This window comes from Triticum dicoccoides, chromosome 2A (genome assembly GCF_002162155.2).
Source record: "Triticum dicoccoides isolate Atlit2015 ecotype Zavitan chromosome 2A, WEW_v2.0, whole genome shotgun sequence".
Taxonomy (NCBI): Eukaryota; Viridiplantae; Streptophyta; class Magnoliopsida; order Poales; family Poaceae; genus Triticum; species Triticum dicoccoides.
Window position 1 is genome coordinate 690,107,930 of NC_041382.1, and position 22,084 is coordinate 690,130,013.

General features: G+C 46.8%; 3 protein-coding genes across 4 annotated transcripts; 2 read left to right on the plus strand and 1 right to left on the minus strand.

Moving 5' to 3' along the window:
- The first annotated feature begins 1,068 nt into the window (after positions 1-1,068).
- LOC119358117 lies at positions 1,069-2,579 on the plus strand. The gene is made up of 2 exons (XM_037624812.1): positions 1,069-1,521; positions 1,974-2,579. The coding sequence occupies exons 1-2, from the start codon at positions 1,069-1,071 to the stop codon at positions 2,082-2,084; spliced, it is 564 nt and encodes a 187-aa protein (XP_037480709.1). The 3' UTR covers positions 2,085-2,579.
- Positions 2,580-4,473: 1,894 nt separating this feature from the next.
- LOC119356288 (putative xyloglucan endotransglucosylase/hydrolase protein 13) lies at positions 4,474-7,092 on the plus strand. Its single transcript, XM_037623232.1, has 3 exons — positions 4,474-4,820; positions 5,001-5,209; positions 6,392-7,092. Exons 1-3 carry the CDS (start codon positions 4,512-4,514, stop codon positions 6,810-6,812), a joined length of 939 nt encoding a protein of 312 aa, XP_037479129.1. The 5' UTR covers positions 4,474-4,511; the 3' UTR covers positions 6,813-7,092.
- Positions 7,093-7,123: 31 nt separating this feature from the next.
- LOC119356289 (xyloglucan endotransglucosylase/hydrolase protein 24-like) lies at positions 7,124-8,686 on the minus strand. Of its 2 annotated transcripts, XM_037623234.1 has the most exons (4): positions 8,655-8,680; positions 8,152-8,544; positions 7,839-8,038; positions 7,124-7,737 (listed from the first exon to the last, which is right to left on the minus strand). In XM_037623234.1, exons 2-4 carry the CDS (start codon positions 8,440-8,442, stop codon positions 7,338-7,340), a joined length of 891 nt encoding a protein of 296 aa, XP_037479131.1. In that variant the 5' UTR covers positions 8,443-8,544; positions 8,655-8,680; the 3' UTR covers positions 7,124-7,337. The 2 variants fall into 2 exon arrangements, with proteins under 2 accessions (XP_037479131.1, XP_037479130.1); XM_037623233.1 differs by having other exon boundaries at positions 8,152-8,686.
- Positions 8,687-22,084: the final 13,398 nt, after the last annotated feature.

A 22,084-nucleotide genomic window follows, 5' to 3' on the forward strand; every position in this document is an offset into this window, starting at 1 on the left:
ACAGTTCCAGTCGGCCGGTTACTCCATTGATGTTAATGTTACCAAAACACTAACGCCCACACGTGTGAGCGTTACCCAACTCGCCCACACGCCTGGATCGTCGTTCACTGTCTTTTGCATGATTCTTGACACGAAAAGGTGGATTTGGTGTGCCACGTAGGAACGGGCTGGTGTGTGAGTGTTGGAGAGTTTGCCCACGCGCCCGCACCACGTTGTTTGCCAGCTACATTGTGTGGGCGAACTGCTTTTCGCCCACATAGCCACCAACTAGGTTATGCGCGTGTGGGCGAACTGCTTTTCGCCCACACGACACTACTACCTTGTGGATGGCAACTGTAGTTACGCGAACGTGGCAACTCGGTACACACACATGGCAACTGTGATTCTTTGCTACATGGCAACTGCAGTTACGCGAACGTGGCAACTCGGTACACACACATGGCAACTGTGATTCTTTGCTACACTGCAACTGCAGTTGCTCGTACGTGGCAACCAGATAAACACACATGACAACTGTGATTAACAATACATGTCAATTATGGTTGGACCACACGTGGCAACTAGGTAAACACACATGGCAACTACTGTTTTGACCATATGTGGCAAGTAGTTAATCACACACGGCAACTACGGTTTGATTACACGTGGCAACTACCATAAATTAGACATGTCAATTATAGTTAACCAAAACAGATAGAGTTGCCATGCTTTTACAACTACACTTGCCATCCCGGATAATTACATCTGCCAACCAGGATGGCAACTAAATCGTCATCCCGCGGGGTACCTAACGTAGCTGCGTCAGGACATGTGGGCATTTTTGCTTCGTGCCACACGCACGGGGTGGAGATGAGTAGTACTTGTTGGGCGTGTGGCACGAAGTAGCCGCGCCCACACATGTGGGCAATTCTAATGTTCGCCCACACACAGCCCGTGTGGACTGCCTCCTGCTCATACCACACACGGTGTGTGGGCGCATGTCGTATATGCCACACGTGTGGGACTGAGATCCAGTGCCTCGCCTCTGTCAAGGCACCACGCGCCTTGAGGCTTGGAATCTGACGTCCAATGTGCATCCAACGGCTATCCAGAGTCAACGCGGAAACTACCAGGCCTCCACTCGTCCCCGTCCTCGATTCCTCACGCGCGAGGCAAAATAAACCGCGGGAAGAAAGCTTCGCGGGCGGGAACTCGCTCTGCGCCGTCGCCGCTGTGGGGAGGGAGGCATGGGAGCTCCCGCGGCGGCCACCGGATAAACGGCCTCCGCTCGTCTCTGACGGCGCCCTCGCTCCCCTACGACTCTTCCTCGTCCCGCTGTGCTGGCAGCTGTCCGTCGCGACCGGCCACCTCTGTCTGCTCCCTCCGCCCTCATCCGGCGGCTCGCTTCACCCATCTCTGGCTGGTCCCTCCGCCCGCATCCAGCGGCTCGCTCCGCACCCTCCAACGCTCGTCGGCCACGGCGCCTGCCCGTGCAGCAGAAAACTGAACGCCAACTTCAGTTCAGACTCCAACAGGCAACAGGTAGTTCTCTGTTCAGTACTGTCTCTGTTAATCTGTATATGAAAATCGTGCTAGATGGCAGCTTGTTAATACTTTGAACACGAATTTCCAGTGTGATGGCAGCTTGTTAATACTGAAAAATTGTGTTGGATCAATATTGTCTCGATTGTCATGAATTCATATGTGAATTGATCGATGTGTTTCCTGCCTTATTTGACAGAATTCTTGTGCTGATTGAGATGATGTGTTACGCAATTTGATTATTGTGCTATGCAATTGTGAGTGGTGTGCATTTGCAAGAATTGTGCAATGGGAGAAATACTGTAGTCATGAAGAATTATGTACTGAAGTCTTTGTATTGAATACTTTTCTGATGTTGGTTTGCTGTCTGGTTAAGTATATTTGCTTTTGTCTTCAGTTAACTGAATTTCGTATCTGTGTATGGCTAACTGAAATTTTTTGTTTGTGTGCAGATGTATGCTGCTCTTGCCTTGCGTCTGTCTCATGGTCAGGGCGGACCATCGGAGGGAGACGTCGATTGGAGGGGGTCCGTCGTCGACAGCCGCTGGAACGGGCGGAGGTAGCCGCCCGATTGGAGACCTTCAACGGCCGCGTTCATGGTCTGTTTGCCGGAGCGGGGCGGGGAGGAGTGGGGGCAGAGCGGCATGCCACCGTCGTTGGAGCTCCCTTCCCCACGGCGGCGACGGCGGCAGAGGAGTTCCCGCCCGCGAGCCAGTGGCGGTTTTTCTTTCCCGTGTTGCCTCGCGCGTGAGGACTCGAGGACGGGGACGAGTGGAGGCCTGGTAGTTTCTGCGTTGACTCTGGATAGCCGTTGGATGCACATTGGACGTTGGATTCCAGGCCTCAAGGCGCGTGGTGCCTTGACAGAGGCGAGGCACTGGATCTCAGTCCACACGTGTGGCAGTTATCGGTGTCCTAATGTTATGCATGAAGTTGTCGGTCGGAGTATGGACGAAGTTCTGATTTTCAAACCGCCTGATGTTGATTTGCCACCGGATTCTTCAAAATCGCCGAAATTTGCACCGTCCAACTACAGAACATGACATAATAACTTTTGCCCTCATATTGTTTTAATGCTGATTTTCGCTGATGCAGTGGTTTTTCTCGTGAATGTGGATCCTTATAAAGTTATAATCACCCCTCAATCAACATGGAAAGAACCTACTCAAGTACTATATAAAATAATAATAATAATGGTTTGAAGAAGATTGGGAAGATATAGCACACAAGCCTTTTTTTAAATCTTACTATTACTAAAATAAAACTCATATGGTGTGCTTCACTCTTACACTCCAACATGTTATTACTTTTGTGGTCTCAGCAACAATTTATTCTAGTTGTTATTAGCATCTACTCCCTCCGTTTCAAAATAGATGACTCAACTTTATAATAATTTTAGTATAAAGTTAATACAAATTTGGGTCATCTATTTTGTAACGGAGGAAGTATGAATTATACATACTCCTCTTGTTTAATTTATAGGGAGTCACCATAGCACGAGAGTCTACCATATCATGCAATATGTGCCATGAGACCACGCACGCTCAGCCGCTCATTGGGATATTCCTTTCAGTGTTTGCCATAACATTCCAATTCTTGATGTACTTTTAACAACACACTTGGATCCACCGTTGCAGGATGCTACCAAAGATGGCGTGGTTTCAGCCTATATCAAAACCCCCACATATATATACGTGGATGTGAGATCGAGCGCACGTAAGTAATAAGAACACTAATATGTGCTCACCATGTCATGCTAGTACAGCCACGTAGGGAAAAATTTCGAAGCAGGGCAAGAGTTTAGTAAGGTCACGGCCGACTGGCCGGTTTTAGAATTCAACTTGACAACCTGCAGGAAGGAAGAATCCGGCCGGTCGGCCGGTGACCGGCCGTGAGCATACTTCCGTGTGAACCATGACAAGTAGTAGCCCCATCTGGATTGCGACGTACTCCACATTTGGCATATGTGCCTCTTTATTCTTACACCCCCTTTTCCGAGTTATTACGTTTTTGTGACGTGGTAGACGAGTGGAGTTGATGTGTCAGTCACATAGAGCTCCACAAAAGTACAATTGCAAGATCTAACTAGATCAAAGCAAGTCGCAGAGGTGAAAAGCAGTCGTTGGTTTGGAGAACCTCGTCGAAAATCATATATGTGGCCAATAATTGAAGATTTTCTCTAGAATATGTGCATCCACACATCTCTAATTTGCACGGTAAATATAAACGCATTAGCTAATGTGTTTTTAGTAAAATTAGTACGTTTCATCACATATGTCAAGAAACAGTTTTCATGATCATATTACAGTTTGGCGCCAACATATTATATACCACTACAAAGTACTACCTCCGTACCAAAATATAAAAAGTTTTTATTGAACTGCAAAAACGTCTTATATTTTGGTAGGGAGATACTGTCAAAGTTAGACGTCCAATACTCGCCCAAAGATAATAATCAGGCGTTCAAGACTCTGTCTATGTTCCAGAATTGACTCATATATTTACTTGCGAACTGATGGAGTAAAAGATTACATTCTAACTTCTGCAAGAATTAAAAAGCACAGCTTAGGTAGCTAGCCATTAGGCGTGATATCGGAAACTTCTCAAAGTCCTCCTGCCCTATCCTTACACGTGTGGTTTAACAGCGACCCATGTAATTAAGCATCCGCCAGTTAACCTAATAATAGTACAATGATTACATCGCATGCACGTAAGTTCTATAGACGGCCACGTAACGACTTAATTGGCTCGAATGGAAAAAAGAACTCCACGGGGCTTGACGAGGTCGAGCTCGAGCCGGCCAGTTGCGCCAACCCAACCAGACTTGTGCACGTATGCTACGTTACCATGCGTGACTCGTCAGTCGACATGCGTGGGTGGCGTACCCAACTCGACGGCCTGAACACTATAAAGCGGGCACAATGCTCGCACAGTTCCATCCATCTCGTGCCAACATACATAGCCAAAGCACTCGAACGCGTATAGAAAACATGTCGAGTCCTCTGCTTGTTGCAATGGCCGCGGCGGCAATCGTCGTCGCCTGCTGTTTAGCGGCGTGTCCGGTCGGCGCGGGCGCGAGCGCTGGTGACTTCTACGACAACTTCGTGGTGAAGTGGGGCACGGACCCAGACCCCGACCGGCGGGTCGAGATCGTCGACGGCGGGCGGCTGGTGACGCTCACCCTCAACAACGTCTCCGGCGCCGGGTTCCAGTCCCGGGACGCCTTCCTCTTCGGCGAGTTCACCATGGAGATGAAGCTCGTGCCGGGCGACTCGGCCGGCACGGTCACCACCTTCTACGTAAGCCCGTCTCGCCTAACCACCAATACTTTTCATGCGACTTCTCTCCCAGATATCGTCCGATCATGCGTTGAATGCATGCACCAACATACTTTCCTTCCAATTTGATGTACGTACACGTACGGGCGTATATTGGGCCTGTGTTTTGACTGTGCATGCACGATGATGTTGATGATGCAGCTGACATCCAAGGACCCGACGGCGGCGGGGGACGGGCACGACGAGATCGACTTCGAGTTCCTGGGCAACGTCAGCGGGGAGCCGTACCTGATGCAGACCAACGTGTTCGCGCAGGGGGTCGGGGGCAGGGAGCAGCGGTCCTACCTGTGGTTCGACCCGACAGAGGACTTCCACAACTACACCATCCTCTGGAACCCTCTGAACATCATGTACGTGCTCATCGACGTGTCCCCCATGCACGCATCTAATCATTCATTCATTTCTTGCATATTTAAATATATCATTCGAATCTTGCAAATATGTGATGTTTCTAACGTTGTGTTGTCTCAGCCAAGCTAGCTAGTAGCTGAAAATTAAGCAGGCGTGAGCCCGACGATAAGTACATGAAGACCAAACGCGAGAGGACAAATGTTTGTGCCTGGAGACGACTCTTTCAACGCGTGTTCACGCATGAAAATATGACCGTTTAGCTGAACTTGCCGGCCCGAAATATCATATACGTATGGGCTTGCGCGCACCAAGTTTTTGGGCCTTCCTCCCTGGTTTGTCCTAGGCCCGTTTACTCACAAGATATTTTTTCCCGTTCTCAGAAAAAAATATCTCTTCTTCTCAAAACGAAAAAAAAGGAAAAATATATCTCAAAAAAATTACACGGTCTTTCCTTTTTTCTTTTCTTTGCGAACCTCCTCCTCTGCCCTCTCAAATTCATTTTTCTGAAACAACGAGCCTCCTCCTCTGTCCTCTCGAAAAAGATAAAGCGATGATTTGTCTCAAATAAAAGTATGCAAAAATGGAAGGCGACTAGTATGTTTCGTTTCGGTCAGAAGGTAGGAGAGCTAGAGCACGTAAGACTCAAAAAATTCGTCCAAATTAAACAACCATTTTATAGGAACCTTTCACTGTCGGTTTGGAGCCGAGGAAGGTAGAAAAGACTTGAACAGCAACTTGATACTCCGGCCATCTGTGAGACGATATCATTCTAAACCCTCTCGGAAAGAGGGCTTAATTTAGCCGCGTCGGCATATTTGGAAGCACGAGAGCACCACCCGTCCCAGCCAGCTGCTCTTTCAAACGAAGAAGCGATCGAGGAAAACGTGAGGAGGCACATGAGGTGCCTGCGCAGGTAACATGCACGTCAACTTAGCCCCTAAACAAACCAGCTAATGATGCGATAATCGTACTGGTACGCGGAGTCAAATGCTAGATTCTGCCAAAACAGAATTTTTTTACCCGGCATCTGAATCAAAATCTCGGCAAATTCAATAGCACCCAAGGCCAGTTGGCCCATCCATGCATCCAGGCATCTTCTCATCACTGCACTGACCGAATTAATGCATCGGATCTCCTGCATCTGTCTGACAATTTGTTTCCGTCGATGCTCTGTTTTCCAGCTTCTCTGTGGACGGCGTGCCGGTGCGCGTGTTCCGGAACCACGACGCGAACGGCGTGCCGTACCTGAGCAGGCAGGCGATGAAGGTGCACGCCACCATCTGGGACGGCGACACCTGGGCCACCCGCGGCGGCCGGGTCAAGATCGACTGGGCGCACGCGCCCTTCGTCGCCTCCTACGGGACCTACGCCTCCAGCGCCTGCGTCTCCGCGGCCGGCAACGGCGATCAGGACGGAGCGCCGTCGGCCTTCTGCTGCCCGGGCGACGCCTCGTCGTGGATGGCCCGGCGGCTGGGGCCCGACGGCGAGCGCGCGGTGGCGTGGGCGCGCGACACGTACATGGTGATGGACTACTGCGACGACCCCTGGAACCTGGGCCGCCCCGCCGAGTGCGACATGGACCAGCTCGCCTCTGCCGTCTGATTGTTCGGTTCCGTCGGCCATACTACCGCACACGTGTCGTCGTGTTATTAGACGAGACAGACGTACGGTGTTTGTGTTGGTGCTTCTAGCGTAGCCTGCTAGGTCGTCTCACTCAAGATGTGACGTGTAGGCGTAGCGTATATAATACAGGATCTAACCAGGAGTTTCTCTAGCGGATCGTAGTAAGGATGATTCCTGCAGAAACCTGCCCCTGCTGTAACCTGTAGCCGAGTAATTCATGCATATACAGACGCTGAGATAAGATTAACTCATTTCTCGACATCTTGAGCCTGGAAGAAGAGCAAACTGGCCAAAAAAATGTTGATACAAGTGGAGGAAAGGGGAGGACGTTCAGAAACCCAATGAAAGAATCAAGCCCGCTGCGCCGCACGTACCTGTTTCTTCAGATGTACAGAAATAATCAGGGTACGATACTATATCGAACCCAAACAATATGAATTGTCGCTCAACCCCCTCGCTCGCTCAGCCAAACCCGACGACGACGACGACGACGACGAAAACTGCTCACGGGCGGGGCGGGAGCGAGCACTCCTTGGGCCTGGTGGCGTCGGTGTACCGGTTGCTCCTGTCGGTGCAGTAGTCGTAGAGGACGTAGCCCATGTAGCGCACCCACTGCAGGTCGGCGCGCGCCTTGGGGGAGAGGTTGAAGAGCGGGGACCCGGCGGGCTCGGCGCCGCACCACGACACGCCGGGCGACGGCCGGCAGTAGGTGATGTTGTAGTTGCGGTAGTAGGAGACGAAGGGCGCCAGCGACCAGTCCGTCTTGACGCGCCCGCCCTGCGTCGCCCAGTCGTCGGCGTTCCACAGGCTCCCGTACACCCGCTGCTGCTGCCACGACGGGAACGGCACGCCCTGGTCCTCGTTGTTGTCGAACGTCCGGATCGTCACGCCGTCCACCTCGATCCTGCACAAATTCAGTTCACGTCGCTCTGTATGTTCAGAAAGATCGGTACGGTCGACCCACATGCTATACGTACATATCACGCAAGAAAAGAGATTATTTACGTGATGCGCTTGGGGTTCCAGACGATGGAGTAGGTGTGGTAGTCGGCGCTGGGGTCGAACCAGAGCTTGAACTGCTGCTCCCGGCCGCCGACGCCGTAGGCGAATACGTTGGTGTGGAGGGTGTAGGGCTCGCCGGTGGAGTTGCCCAGGAACTCCAGGTCGATCTCGTCGTGGATGTCCCACGGCCCCTCCGAGATGGTCTGTATGCACGTGCACCGAGATATTTACCCATGTCAAAAGTCAACTCGACCGACGCACACACAGCCACTGGTACGGTGCACTAATGCAAACTAATTACGAATCGAGATCTTACGTAGACGGTGCAGACGGTGCCGGCGGAGTTGCCCTCGACGAGCTTGATGTCGATGTCGATGCGGGCGAAGAGGTACATGTCGTTGGACTTGAAGGCGGAGCCCCGGTTGAAGTCCAGCGAGAGCGCCAGCGCCTCGCTGTCGCCGTCCATGAAGTAGTAGGTGTGGTCCGCGCTCCATATGATCTGGATGTCCTTGTAGATGTCCGCCCTGCCCACGTCCACGGCCAGGACGAAGGCCAGGGCCACGCACAGGAGCCGCAGCTTTGGCCTACAATGCAATGGCGAAGCCATGGCTAACTAGCTAGCCCTGCTGCTGCTGTGTGCAGTGCCGGGACACTAGCTAGCCAGCCTCTGTCTTGCTGCTTCCAACGCCGAGAGAGAGGTCAGCGGTTCCTGTATATATATTGGAGAGTGGAGACGAAGCTGGTGAGGAAATGGGCGAGAGATGGAGGAACGAATTTGCTGGAGGGGGCGGCAAGGCAAGTGTGGAATCGAATGCCAACCTTGCCCAAGGCCGAAGGGAGGGAGAGGCCTGCTGCTGGTTTGGGACGACAAGCTTGCTAGGTTGCTAAGCGACTAGGTGCTCGTATATAAGCGTTTTGGGAGCACTGGCCGTCCCTTCCGGCAGACGCCGTGCACATGCAATGCACGAGACGAGAGGTCTCTTTGCTACACGGAGAGCTGAGCATCAACGCATGGGAGCCGTAGGTTTGCTGGGCTGGCTAGATCTCAGTAAACTGCTATCTTATCAGAGGCACGCTGACCTATCCTCACACCACACGTCGACTCAGATTCGCTATTTGTCAAACGAATTAAGTGGAGTGCTCATAGTTTGGTGTTGGCATAACTCTACTCCCTCCGTTCTAAAATAGATAACCCAACTTTATACTATTTTTATATTAAAGTTAGTATAAAGTCGACTCATCTATTTTAGAATAGAGGGAGTACATGCTAAGCCGTGAGCGGGATACGGTCGATCTGGAACTGTTTTGACTTTTACTGGTGTATGGAGAGCTCGCGGCGAGAGACAGATTTGGACGGCTGGCTTGCCAAGATGTTCAAGCAATGCCCACCGCACGCGACCGACGCCAGGTTAGTTTCAATTGGGCGTTACTCGCATCGGGGAACACGCATTACGACTTGCAGAAACGCGCTTTGAGGCGGTAGAAACTTGCTTCTAAATGAACGGAGATCAGACCGGAGTTTAGTAAGGACACTAGGCTTAGTGAGAAGCACTAGTGTACTGGTGAAGTTAGTGTCGGGGACAGCAAAGATGCTATGCACAACTTTAGCAAATACGCACACTAAACAACCCCTCCACTTGCTGTGAGCTCTGAGGACAACATCAATCAACAAGCGGTGGAATAACATAAACAATATGCACATATGATAAAGGATTTGATGTGGATAAACCTTCTCAACTTGAAAAGTAAAAATAGTTGTGGATGACCGACCGGTCCACATAACTTCGTTATGGGAATTGTGAGTACAAAGTCTTCTCTAAAAACCTCTAGAGAGATTTACGATACACTCTTCATGTTGCCAACTAGCAATAGCAATAACAACTACAAGAGACAAGATTTCTGCAAAACAGACTTTACACAACTTCTGTCCTTTCAGTATTTTACAAACTACTCTCAAACCACTGAACCAAACAACACAATATTTGGCAGTAGTTAGAAACTTCCACCCCCTCAATATTCATCTCAGTTGAACACTGTTTGCCTACCCAATTTGTTCGTCTCCCAAAACTAATATGTCCTAAAACAGCAGCAGTTCGAGCTGGCAAAATCACTCTCAAATCTGATGCTCCACTGACCCAATCCTCAGACCAGCTAACCAGATCGAAGTACTCAAAAGGAACGAGCTAACCAGGTTCAGGGCCAATCTAAGCAAGTTCCAGCCTCGAATAACCAGCTTGAACAATGTCTAGTCAGGTGCAACAGATCTGGATAGAACCTCCACTTCTTTCTCTCACACACAAGTTGTGTTCTTGTTGTGTGCTCTATCATTCTCATAATGGCAGCCACCACCAACAGGGGTGGAGTGGCTAGGTTTTCTCCTTCTTGCTCCTTTCACTAGGAAGCACTCATAGTTGTTGGATTGAATAAAGATCAATGGCTCATATGTGTTGGACTTATGTGGGCTGATGTTGGGCTACAAACACACCTTCATGCGGAGGGACTTAGCTAAAAAAACTCTCGTCCCAACATCATGGAGGGTCTCATTGTCTTTCGGCAGCCATGCCATCGAGCCGACGACATAATTCGAGCTTCTTCCTTGTCACCCCCTTGGTCAACATATCAACCCCATTATCATCGGTGTGAACTTTCTCAGTCTGCATTTGCCTGAAATATATCACATCTTGAATCCAATGATTATGGACTTCGATATGCTTAGACTTGAAACGAGAACTTGCATTCTTACTCAAGTGGATGCCACTTTGGTTGCCACAAAACAACACATACTTGTCTTGCTTAAATCCAAGCTCAGAAGCTAACCGTTTAAGCCACAACAGCTCTTTGCTCGTCTATGTTACTATAATAAATTCAGCTTCAATTGTATTCAATGCCACACACTTTTGCAACCTTATTTGCCATGACACCCCCCCCCCCCTACATAGGTAACCAAGTAACCTGAAGTAGACTTCCTTCTGTCAAACATCTCCCGCCATGTTAGAATCTGAAAAGGCAGTCAACTTGGGCTCACCACCACCAAAGCAAAGCTTCATATTAGTGCTGCCCCGGAGACATTTCAAAATTCACTTCACAGCTTCTCAATGAGGACTTCCCAGATTAGACATAAATATGCTCACATTACTAACTGCATGAGCAATGTCAAGCCTTGTGCACACCATAGCATATGCCAACTGCATGAGCAATGTCAAGCATAAGGAACATTATGCATTTCCTTTTTCTTCTCATCAGTGGTAGACGCTACTTGGTGCTCAACTTTAAATGGGCTACTAGTGGCAACTCACAACTTTAACACTATCCATTCTGAACCTTTGAAATACCTTCCCAATATACTTCTCACGAGACAAATACAACTTATTGAAATTTTTGTCTCTCTCAATTGTCATCCCGAGAATATTCTTTGGTGGACCTATGTCTTTCATATAAAAACATTTGCTTAACTCTTTCTTCAACTTAGCAATCCTAGAGACATTCTTGCCAACAATCAGGATATCATCAGTATGGAGCAACAATATGCTAAAGTCATCACCTGAGAACCTCTGAATAAGCACACAATGATCTGAGCTACACTTCTTGCAGCCTTGCTCCCCCATGACAGTTTCAAATTTCATGTACCATTGTTTTGGTGCTTGTTTCAGGCCATAGATACTTTTCTTCAGCTTGCACACATAGTCTTCTTTGCCTTTCACAAGAAACGACTCAAGCTGCTCCACGTAGATTCCTTCCTCCAACTCACCATGAAGGAATGTAGTCTTCACATCCATTTGCTCAACCTCCAAGTTGAGATTTGCTAGCATGCCAAGGATTACTCTATGTTGGAAATATGACCTAGAGGCAATAATATTTGTATTATTTATTTCCAAGTTTATAGTTAATGTTTATTATTCTATGATATAACTGCTATGGTTCATGAATATGAGATTCAGAGGGAAACTCATTAGCACCTGTAGAAGTATAAACGGTAAAACCAGATTTCTAGTCTTGCCTCTAGGACTAGCTCAAGTGTTTATTTGATGATTCCATTTTCCTGATCACGTGCAGTAACATTCAAGGGCATAATGTTGGTAGAACATGAAGGAAATATGCCCTAGAGGCAATAATAAAGTTATTATTTATTTCCTTATATCATGATAAATGTTTATTATTCATGCTAGAATTGTATTAACCGGAAACATAATACATGTGTGAATACATAGACAAACTTAGTGTCACTAGTATGCCTCTACTTGACTAGCTCGTTAATCAAAGATGGTTATGTTTCCTAACCATGAACAAAGTGTTGTTATTTGATTAACGAGGTCACATCATTAGTTGAATGATCTGATTGACATGACCCATTCCATTAGCTTAGCACCCGATCGTTTAGTATGTTGCTATTGCTTTCTTCATGACTTATACATGTTCCTATGACTATGAGATTATGCAACTCCCGTTTACCGGAGGAACACTTTGTGTGCTACCAAACGTCACAACGTAACTGGGTGATTATAAAGGAGCTCTACAGGTGTCTCCAAAGGTAGATGTTGGGTTGGCGTATTTCGAGATTAGGATTTGTCACTCCGATTGTCGGAGAGGTATCTCTTGCAAGCATTGCAACTAATGAGTTAGTTGCGGGATGATGTATTACAGAACGAGTAAAGAGACTTGCCAGTAACGAGATTGAACTAGGTATTGGATACTGACGATCGAATCTCGGGCAAGTAACATACCGATGACAAAGGGAACAACGTATGTTGTACCGATAAAGATCTTCGTAGAATATGTAGGAGCCAATATGGGCATCCAGGTCCCGCTATTGGTTATTGACCGGAGATGTGTCTTAGTCATGTCTGCATTGTTCTCGAACCGTAGGGTCCGCACGCTTAACGTTACGATGACAGTTATTATGAGTTTATGCATTTTGATGTACCAAAGTTAGTTCGGGGTCCCGGATGTGATCACGAACATGACGAGGAGTCTCGAAATGGTCGAGACATAAAGATTGATATATTGGATGACTATATTCGGACATCGGAAGGGTTCCGGAAGAGTATCGGATAAAACCGGAGCACCGGGGGGTTACCGGAACCCCCCGGGGGGTTAATGGGCCTCATGGGCCTAATGTGGAGAAGAGGAAGGGGCTGCCAGGGCAGGCCGCGCGCCCCCTCTCCCCCTAGTCCGAATTGGACAAGGAGGGAGGGGCGCCCCCCCCCTTTCCTATTCTCCCTCCACCTCTCCTAGTTGGACAAGGATTGGGGGGGGGGGGAGTCCTACTCCCGGTAGGAGTAGGACTCCTCCTGCGCGCCTCCTATGGCCGGCCGCACCCCCCCTGGATCCTTTATATACGGGGGCAGGGGGGCACCTCTAGACACACAAGTTGATCCACGTGATCGTTCCTTAGCCGTGTGCGGCGCCCCCTGCCACCATATTCCACCTCGATCATATCGTTGTAGTGCTTAGGCGAAGCCCTGCGTCGGTAGAACATCATCATCGTCACCACGCCGTTGTGTTGACGGAACTCATCCCCGAAGCTTTGCTGGATCGGAGCCCGGGGAGCGTCATCGAGCTGTACGTGTGCTAAGAACTCGGAGGTGGCGGAGTAACGGTGCTTGGATCGGTCGGATCGGGAAGACGTACGACTACTTCCTCTATGTTGCGTCAACGCTTCCGCAGTCGGTCTGCGTGGGTACGTAGGCAACACTCTCCCCTCTTGTTGCTATGCATCACCATGATCTTGCGTGTGCGTAGGAAATTTTTTGAAATTACTGCGTTCCCCAACAGTGGCATCCGAGCCTAGGTTTTATGGTTTGATGTTATATGCACGAGTAGAACACAAGTGAGTTGTGGGCGATATAAGTCATACTGCCTACCAGCATGTCATACTTTGGTTCGGCGGTATTGTTGGATGAAGCGGCCCGGACCGACATTACGCGTACGCTTACGCGAGACCGGTTTCCCTGACGTGCTTTGCACATAGGTGACTTGCGGGTGACTGTTTCTCCAACTTTAGTTGAACCAAGTGTGTCTACGCCCGGTCCTTGCGAAGGTTAAAACGGAGTCAAATTGACAAACTATCGTTGTGGTTTTGATGCGTAGGTGAGATTGGTTCTTGCTTAAGCCCGTAGCAGCCACGTAAAACTTGCAACAACAAAGTAGAGGACGTCTAACTTGTTTTTGCAGGGCATGTTGTGATGTGATATGGCCAAGACATGATGCTAAATTTTATTGTATGAGATGATCATGTTTTGTAACCGAGTTATCGGCAACTGGCAGGAGCCATATGGTTGTCGCTTTATTGTATGCAATGCAATCACGATGTAATGCTTTACTTTATCACTAAGCGGTAGCGATAGTCGTGGAAGCATAAGATTGGCGAGACGACAACGATGCTGCGATGGAGATCAAGGTGTCGCGCCGGTGACGATGGTGATCATGACGGTGCTTCGGAGATGAGATCACAGGCACAAGATGATGATGGCCATATCATATCACTTATATTGATTGCATGTGATGTTTATCTTTTATGCATCTTATCTTGCTTTGATTGACGGTAGCATTATAAGATGATCTCTCACTAAATTATCAAGAAGTGTTCTCCCTGAGTATGCATCGTTGCGAAAGTTCTTCGTGGTGAGACACCACGTGATGATTGGGTGTGATAAGCTCTACGTTCAAATACAATGGGTGCAAAACAGTTGCACACGCAGAATACTCAGGTTATACTTGACGAGCCAAGCATATACAGATATGGCCTCGGAACACGGAGACGGAAAGGTCGAGCGTGAATCATATAGTAGATATGATCAACATAGCGATGTTCACCAATGAAACTACTCCATCTCACGTGATGATCGGACATGGTTTAGTTGATTTGGATCACGTGATCACTTAGAGGATTAGAGGGATGTCTATCTAAGTGGGAGTTCTTAAGTAATTTGATTAATTGAACTTAAACTTATCATGAACTTAGTACCTGATAGTATCTTGCTTGTTTATGTTTGATTGTAGATAGATGGCTCGTGCTGTTGTTCCGTTGAATTTTCATGCGTTCCTTGAGAAAGCAAAGTTGAAAGATGATGGTAGCAATTACACGGACTGGGTCCGTAACTTGAGGATTATCCTCATTGCTGCTCAGAAGAATTACGTCCTGGAAGCACCGCTGGGTGCCAGGCCTGCTGCTGGAGCAACACCAGATGTTATGAACGTCTGGCAGAGCAAAGCTGATGACTACTCGATAGTTCAGTGTGCCATGCTTTACGGCTTAGAATCGGGACTTCAACGACGTTTTGAACGTCATGGAGCATATGAGATGTTCCAGGAGTTGAAGTTAATATTTCAAGCAAATGCCCGGATTGAGAGATATGAAGTCTCCAATAAGTTCTATAGCTGCAAGATGGAGGAGAACAGTTCTGTCAGTGAGCATATACTCAAAATGTCTGGGTATAATAATCACTTGATTCAGATGGGAGTTAATCTTCCAGATGATTGCGTCATTGACAGAATTCTCCAATCACTGCCACCAAGCTACAAGAGCTTCGTGATGAACTATAATATGCAAGGGATGAACAAGACTATTCCCGAGCTCTTCGCAATGCTGAAAGCTGCGGAGGTAGAAATCAAAAAGGAGCATCAAGTGTTGATGGTCAACAAGACCACTAGTTTCAAGAAAAAGGGCAAAGGGAAGAAGAAGGGGAACTTCAAGAAGAACGGCAAGCAAGTTGCTGCTCAAGAGAAGAAACCCAAGTCTGGACCTAAGCCTGAAACTGAGTGCTTCTACTGCAAGCAGACTGGTCACTGGAAGCAGAACTGCCCCAAGTATTTGGCGGATAAGAAGGATGGCAAGGTGAACAAAGGTATATGTGATATACATGTTATTGATGTGTACCTTACTAATGCTCGCAGTAGCACCTGGGTATTTGATACTAGTTCTGTTGCTAATATTTGCAACTCGAAATAGGGACTACGGATTAAGCGAAGATTGGCTAAGGACGAGGTGACGATGCGCGTGGGAAACGGTTCCAAAGTCGATGTGATCGCGGTCGGCACGCTACCTCTACATCTACCTTCAGGATTAGTATTAGACCTAAATAATTGTTATTTGGTGCCAGCGTTGAGCATGAACATTATATCTGGATCTTGTTTAATGCGAGACGGTTATTCATTTAAATTAGAGAATAATGGTTGTTCTATTTATATGAGTAATATCTTTTATGGTCATGCACCCTTGAAGAGTGGTCTATTCTTGTTGAATCTCGATAGTAGTGATACACATATTCATAATGTAGAAGCCAAAAGATGCAGAGTTGATAATGATAGTGCAACTTATTTGTGGCACTGCCGTTTAGGTCATATAGGTGTAAAGCGCATGAAGAAACTCCATACTGATGGACTTTTGGAACCACTTGATTATGAATCACTTGGTACTTGCGAACCGTGCCTCATGGGCAAGATGACTAAAACACAGTTCTCCGGTACTATGGAGAGAGCAACAGATTTGTTGGAAATCATACATACATATGTATGTGGTCCGATAAATATTGAAGCTTGTGGCGGATATCGTTATTTTCTCACCTTCACAGATGACTTAAGCAGATATGGGTATATCTACTTAATGAAACATAAGTCTGAAACATTTGAAAAGTTCAAAGAATTTCAGAGTGAAGTTGAAAATCATCGTAACAAGAAAATAAAGTTTCTACGATCTGATCGTGGAGGAGAATATTTGAGTTACGAGTTTGGTGTACATCTGAAAAATTGTGGAATAGTTTCGCAACTCACGCCACCCGGAACACCACAGCGTAATGGTGTGTCCGAACGTCGTAATCGTACTTTACTAGATATGGTGCGATCTATGATGTCTCTTACTGATTTACCGCTATCGTTTTGGGGATACGCTCTAGAGACGGCCGCATTCACGTTAAATAGGGCACCATCAAAATCCGTTGAGACGACGCCTTATGAACTGTTGTTTGGCAAGAAACCAAAGTTGTCGTTTCTGAAAGTTTGGGGCTACGATGCTTATGTGAAAAAGCTTCAACCTGATAAGCTCGAACCCAAATCGGAGAAATGTGTCTTCATAGGATATCCAAAGGAAACTATTGGATACACCTTCTATCACAGGTCCGAAGGCAAGACTTTTGTTGCTAAATTCGGAAACTTTCTGGAGAAGGAGTTTCTCTCGAAAGAAGTGAGTGGGAGGAAAGTAGAACTTGACGAGGTAACTGTACCTGCTCCCTTGTTGGAAAGTAGTACATCACAGAAAACTGTTTCTGCGACACCTACACCAATAAGTGAGGAAGTTAATGATAATGATCATGAAACTTCAGAACAAGATACTACTGAACCTCGTAGATCAACTAGAGTGAGATCCGCGCCAGAGTGGTACGGTAATCCAGTTCTGGAAGTCATGCTACTAGATCATGATGAACCTACGAACTATGAAGAAGCGATGGTGAGCCCAGATTCCACAAAGTGGCTTGAAGCCATGAAATCTGAGATGGGATCCATGTATGAGAACAAAGTATGGACTTTGGTTGACTTGCCCGATGATCGGCAAGCAATTGAGAATAAATGGATCTTCAAGAAGAAGACTGACGCTGACGGTAATGTTACTGTCTACAAAGCTCGACTTGTCGCAAAAGGTTTTCGACAAGTTCAAGGGGTTGACTACGATGAGACCTTCTCACCCATAGCGATGCTTAAGTCTGTCCGAATCATGTTAGCAATTGCCGCATTTTATGATTATGAAATTTGGCAGATGGATGTCAAAACTGCATTCCTGAATGGATTTCTGGAAGAAGAGTTGTATATGATGCAACCGGAAGGTTTTGTCGATCCAAAGGGAGCTAACAAAGTGCGCAAGCTCCAGCGATCCATTTATGGACTGGTGCAAGCCTCTCGGAGTTGGAATAAACGCTTTGATAGTGTGATCAAAGCATTTGGTTTTATACAGACTTTCGGAGAAGCCTGTATTTACAAGAAAGTGAGTGGGAGCTCTGTCGCATTTCTGATATTATATGTGGATGACATATTACTGATTGGAAATGATATAGAATTTCTGGATAGCATAAAGGGATACTTGAATAAGAGTTTTTCAGTGAAAGACATCGGTGAAGCTGCTTACATATTAGGCATAAAGATCTATAGAGATAGATCAAGATGCTTAATTGGACTTTCACAAAGCACATACCTTGACAAGATTTTGAAAAAGTTCAAAATGGATCAAGCAAAGAAAGGGTTCTTGCCTGTGTTACAAGGTGTGAAGTTGAGTCAGACTCAATGCCCGACCACTGCAGAAGATAGAGAGAAAATGAAAGATGTTCCCTATGCTTCAGCCATAGGCTCTATCATGTATGCAATGCTGTGTACCAGACCTGATGTGTGCCTTGCTATAAGCTTAGCAGGGAGGTACCAAAGTAATCCAGGAGTGGATCACTGGACAGCGGTCAAGAACATCCTGAAATACCTGAAAAGGACTAAGGATATGTTTCTCGTATATGGAGGTGACAAAGAGCTCACCGTAAAAGGTTACGTTGATGCAAGCTTTGACACTGATCCGGACGATTCTAAATCGCAAACCGGATACGTGTTTACATTAAACGGTGGAGCTGTCAGTTGGTGCAGTTCTAAACAAAGCGTCGTAGCGGGATCTACATGTGAAGCAGAGTACATAGCTGGTTCGGAAGCAGCGAACGAAGGAGTCTGGATGAAGGAGTTCATATCCGATCTAGGCGTTATACCTAGTGCATCGGGTCCAATGAAAATCTTTTGTGACAATACTGGTGCAATTGCCTTGGCAAAGGAATCCAGATTTCACAAGAGAACCAAGCACATCAAGAGACGCTTCAATTCCATCCGGGATTTAGTCTAGGTGGGAGCCATAGAGATTTGCAAGATACATACGGATCTGAATGTTGCAGACCCGTTGACTAAGCCTCTTCCACGAGCAAAACATGATCAGCACCAAGGCTCCATGGGTGTTAGAATCATTACTGTGTAATCTAGATTATTGACTCTAGTGCAAGTGGGAGACTAAAGGAAATATGCCCTAGAGGCAATAATAAAGTTATTATTTATTTCCTTATATCATGATAAATGTTTATTATTCATGCTAGAATTGTATTAACCGGAAACATAATACATGTGTGAATACATAGACAAACTTAGTGTCACTAGTATGCCTCTACTTGACTAGCTCGTTAATCAAAGATGGTTATGTTTCCTAACCATGAACAAAGTGTTGTTATTTGATTAACGAGGTCACATCATTAGTTGAATGATCTGATTTGACATGACCCATTCCATTAGCTTAGCACCCGATCATTTAGTATGTTGCTATTGCTTTCTTCATGACTTATACATGTTCCTATAACTATGAGATTATGCAACTCCCGTTTACCGGAGGAACACTTTGTGTGCTATCCAACGTCACAACGTAACTGGGTGATTATAAAGGAGCTCTACAGGTGTCTCCAAAGGTAGATGTTGGGTTGGCGTATTTCGAGATTAGGATTTGCCACTCCGATTGTCGGAGAGGTATCTCTGGCCCTCTCGGTAATGCACATCACATAAGCCTTGCAAGCATTGCAACTAATGAGTTAGTTGCGGGATGATGTATTACAGAACGAGTAAAGAGACTTGCCGGTAACGAGATTGAACTAGGTATTGGATACCGACGATCGAATCTCGGGCAAGTAACATACCGATGACAAAGGGAACAATGTATGTTGTTATGCGGTCTGACCGATAAAGATCTTCGTAGAATATGTAGGAGCCAATATGGGCATCCAGGTCCCGCTATTGGTTATTGACCGGAGATGTGTCTCAGTCATGTCTGCATTGTTCTCGAACCGTAGGGTCCGCACACTTAACGTTACGATGACAGTTATTATGAGTTTATGCATTTTGATGTACCGAAGTTAGTTCGGAGTCCCGGATGTGATCACGGACATGATGAGGAGTCTTGAAATGGTCGAGACATAAAGATTGATATATTGGATGACTATATTCGGACACCGGAAGGGTTCCGGAAGAGTATCGGATAAAACCGGAGCACCGGGGGGTTACCGGAACCCCCCGGGGGGTTAATGAGCCTCATGGGCCTAATGTGGAGAAGAGGAAGGGGCTGCCAGGGCAGGCCGCGCGGCCCCTCTCCCCTTAGTCCGAATTGGACAAGGAGGAAGGGGCGGCGCCCCCCCTTTCCTATTCTCCCTCCACCTCTCCTAGTTGGACAAGGATTGGGGGGGGGGGGAGTCCTACTCCCGGTAGGAGTAGGACTCCTCCTGCGCGCCTCCTATGGCCGGCCGCACCCCCCCCCTTGGATCCTTTATATACGGGGGCAGGGGGGCACCTCTAGACACACAAGTTGATCCACGTGATCGTTCCTTAGCCGTGTGCGGTGCCCCCTGCCACCATATTCCACCTCGATCATATCGTTGTAGTGCTTAGGCGAAGCCCTGCATCAGTAGAACATCATCATCGTCACCACGCCGTTGTGCTAATGGAACTCATCCCCGAAGCTTTGCTGGATCGGAGCCCGGGGAGCGTCATCGAGCTGTACGTGTGCTAAGAACTCGGAGGTGGCGGTGTAACGGTGCTTGGATCGGTCGGATCGGGAAGACGTACGACTACTTCCTCTACGTTGCGTCAACGCTTCCGCAGTCGGTCTGCATGGGTACGTAGACAACACTCTCCCCTCTCGTTGCTATGCACCACCATGATCTTGCATGTGCGTAGGAATTTTTTTGAAATTACTGCGTTCCCCAACAGAACACTCGTGTTGAATTGACCCAAGTTGTTTGTTACACTTAGATATTATATTGTCTAAAGTCTATAGTTCACAACACAGGAGTTAACATATGTTTGATTCCATAGACCATGAGAGTGTCGAATCACTCCACACCGGACGTTGCACTTTGGGGTTGTTCCAATGTCATCCATAATAGGGTGATCATATCAGTAGCTTACGGGTTCATCAGAAACATATGACGAGAGACTAGATAGCTCGAGACTGGGATTTGTTCCTCTGACAATGGAGATATATTCTTTGGTCCCTCTCGGTGTGACTACATCTATCATCGTCTGGCCAGATAAAGAGTGAATTGATCACGGGGATGCCGGAACACGAGAATGAGAAAAGAAAACAAAACCGATGATGAGGACGACTGGTATAGTGAGCATCTGTTGATCTCACAAGGATACACATATATATCACCTCAGGTTTTATAACATATTGTGAAAGCAAAAGGAACGACATATGATAACCAATGGTGAAGGAAATATGCCCTAGAGGCAATAATAAAGTTATTATTTATTTCCTTATATCATGATAAATGTATATTATTCATGCTAGAATTATATTAACCAGAAACACAATACATGTGTGAATACATAGAAAAACAGAGTGTCACTAGTATGCCTCTACTTGACTAGCTCATTGATCAAAGATGGTTATGTTTCCTAACCACATACATGAGTTGTCATTTGATTAACGGGATCACATCATTAGGAGAATGATGTGATTGACTTGACCCATTCCGTTAGCATAGCACTTGATCGTTTAGTTTGTTGCTATTGCTTTCTTCATGACTTATACATGTTCCTATGACTATGAGATTATGCAACTCCCGTTTAACGGAGGAACACTTTGTGTGCTACCAAACGTCACAACATAACTGGGTGATTATAAAGGTGCTCTACAGGTGTCTCCGAAGGTACTTGTTGGGTTGGCATATTTCGAGATTAGGATTTGTCACTCCGATTGTCGGAGAGGTATCTCTGGGCCCTCTCGGTAATGCACATCACTTAAGCCTTGCAAGCATTGCAACTAATGAGTTAGTTGCAGCATGATGTATTACAGAATGAGTAAAGAGACTTGCCGGTAACGAGATTGAACTAGGTATTGAGATACCGACGATCGAATCTCGGGCAAGTAACATACCGTTGACAAAGGGAACAACGTATGTTGTTATGCAGTCTGACCGATAAAGATCTTCGTAGAATATGTGGGAGCCAATATGAGCATCCAGGTTTCGCTATTGGTTATTGATCGGAGACGTGTCTCGGTCATGTCTACATTGTTCTCGAACCCATAGGGTCCGCACACTTAAGGTTTCGATGACAGTTATATTATGAGTTTATGAGTTTTGATGTACCAAATGAGTTAGGAGTCCTGGATGAGATCGGGGACATGACGAGGAGTCTCGAAATGGTCGAGACATAAAGATCGATATATTGGACGACTATATTTGGACACCAGA

Bases quoted from the DNA above. Each gene is read 5' to 3' on its own strand.
- LOC119358117 (XM_037624812.1), top strand. From the start codon at position 1,069: ATGTGCATCCAACGGCTATCCAGAGTCAACGCGGAAACTACCAGGCCT. The intron at 1,522-1,973 runs GTAGTTCTCTGT...GTTTGTGTGCAG, and splicing joins CAGACTCCAACAGGCAACAG to ATGTATGCTGCTCTTGCCTT.
- LOC119356289 (XM_037623233.1), bottom strand. From the start codon at position 8,442: ATGGCTTCGCCATTGCATTGTAGGCCAAAGCTGCGGCTCCTGTGCGTG. The intron at 8,039-8,151 runs GTAAGATCTCGA...ACGTGCATACAG, and splicing joins GCACCGTCTGCACCGTCTAC to ACCATCTCGGAGGGGCCGTG. The intron at 7,738-7,838 runs GTAAATAATCTC...GAATTTGTGCAG, and splicing joins TGGAACCCCAAGCGCATCAC to GATCGAGGTGGACGGCGTGA.
- LOC119356288 (XM_037623232.1), top strand. From the start codon at position 4,512: ATGTCGAGTCCTCTGCTTGTTGCAATGGCCGCGGCGGCAATCGTCGTC. The intron at 4,821-5,000 runs GTAAGCCCGTCT...TTGATGATGCAG, and splicing joins GCACGGTCACCACCTTCTAC to CTGACATCCAAGGACCCGAC. The intron at 5,210-6,391 runs GTACGTGCTCAT...TCTGTTTTCCAG, and splicing joins TGGAACCCTCTGAACATCAT to CTTCTCTGTGGACGGCGTGC.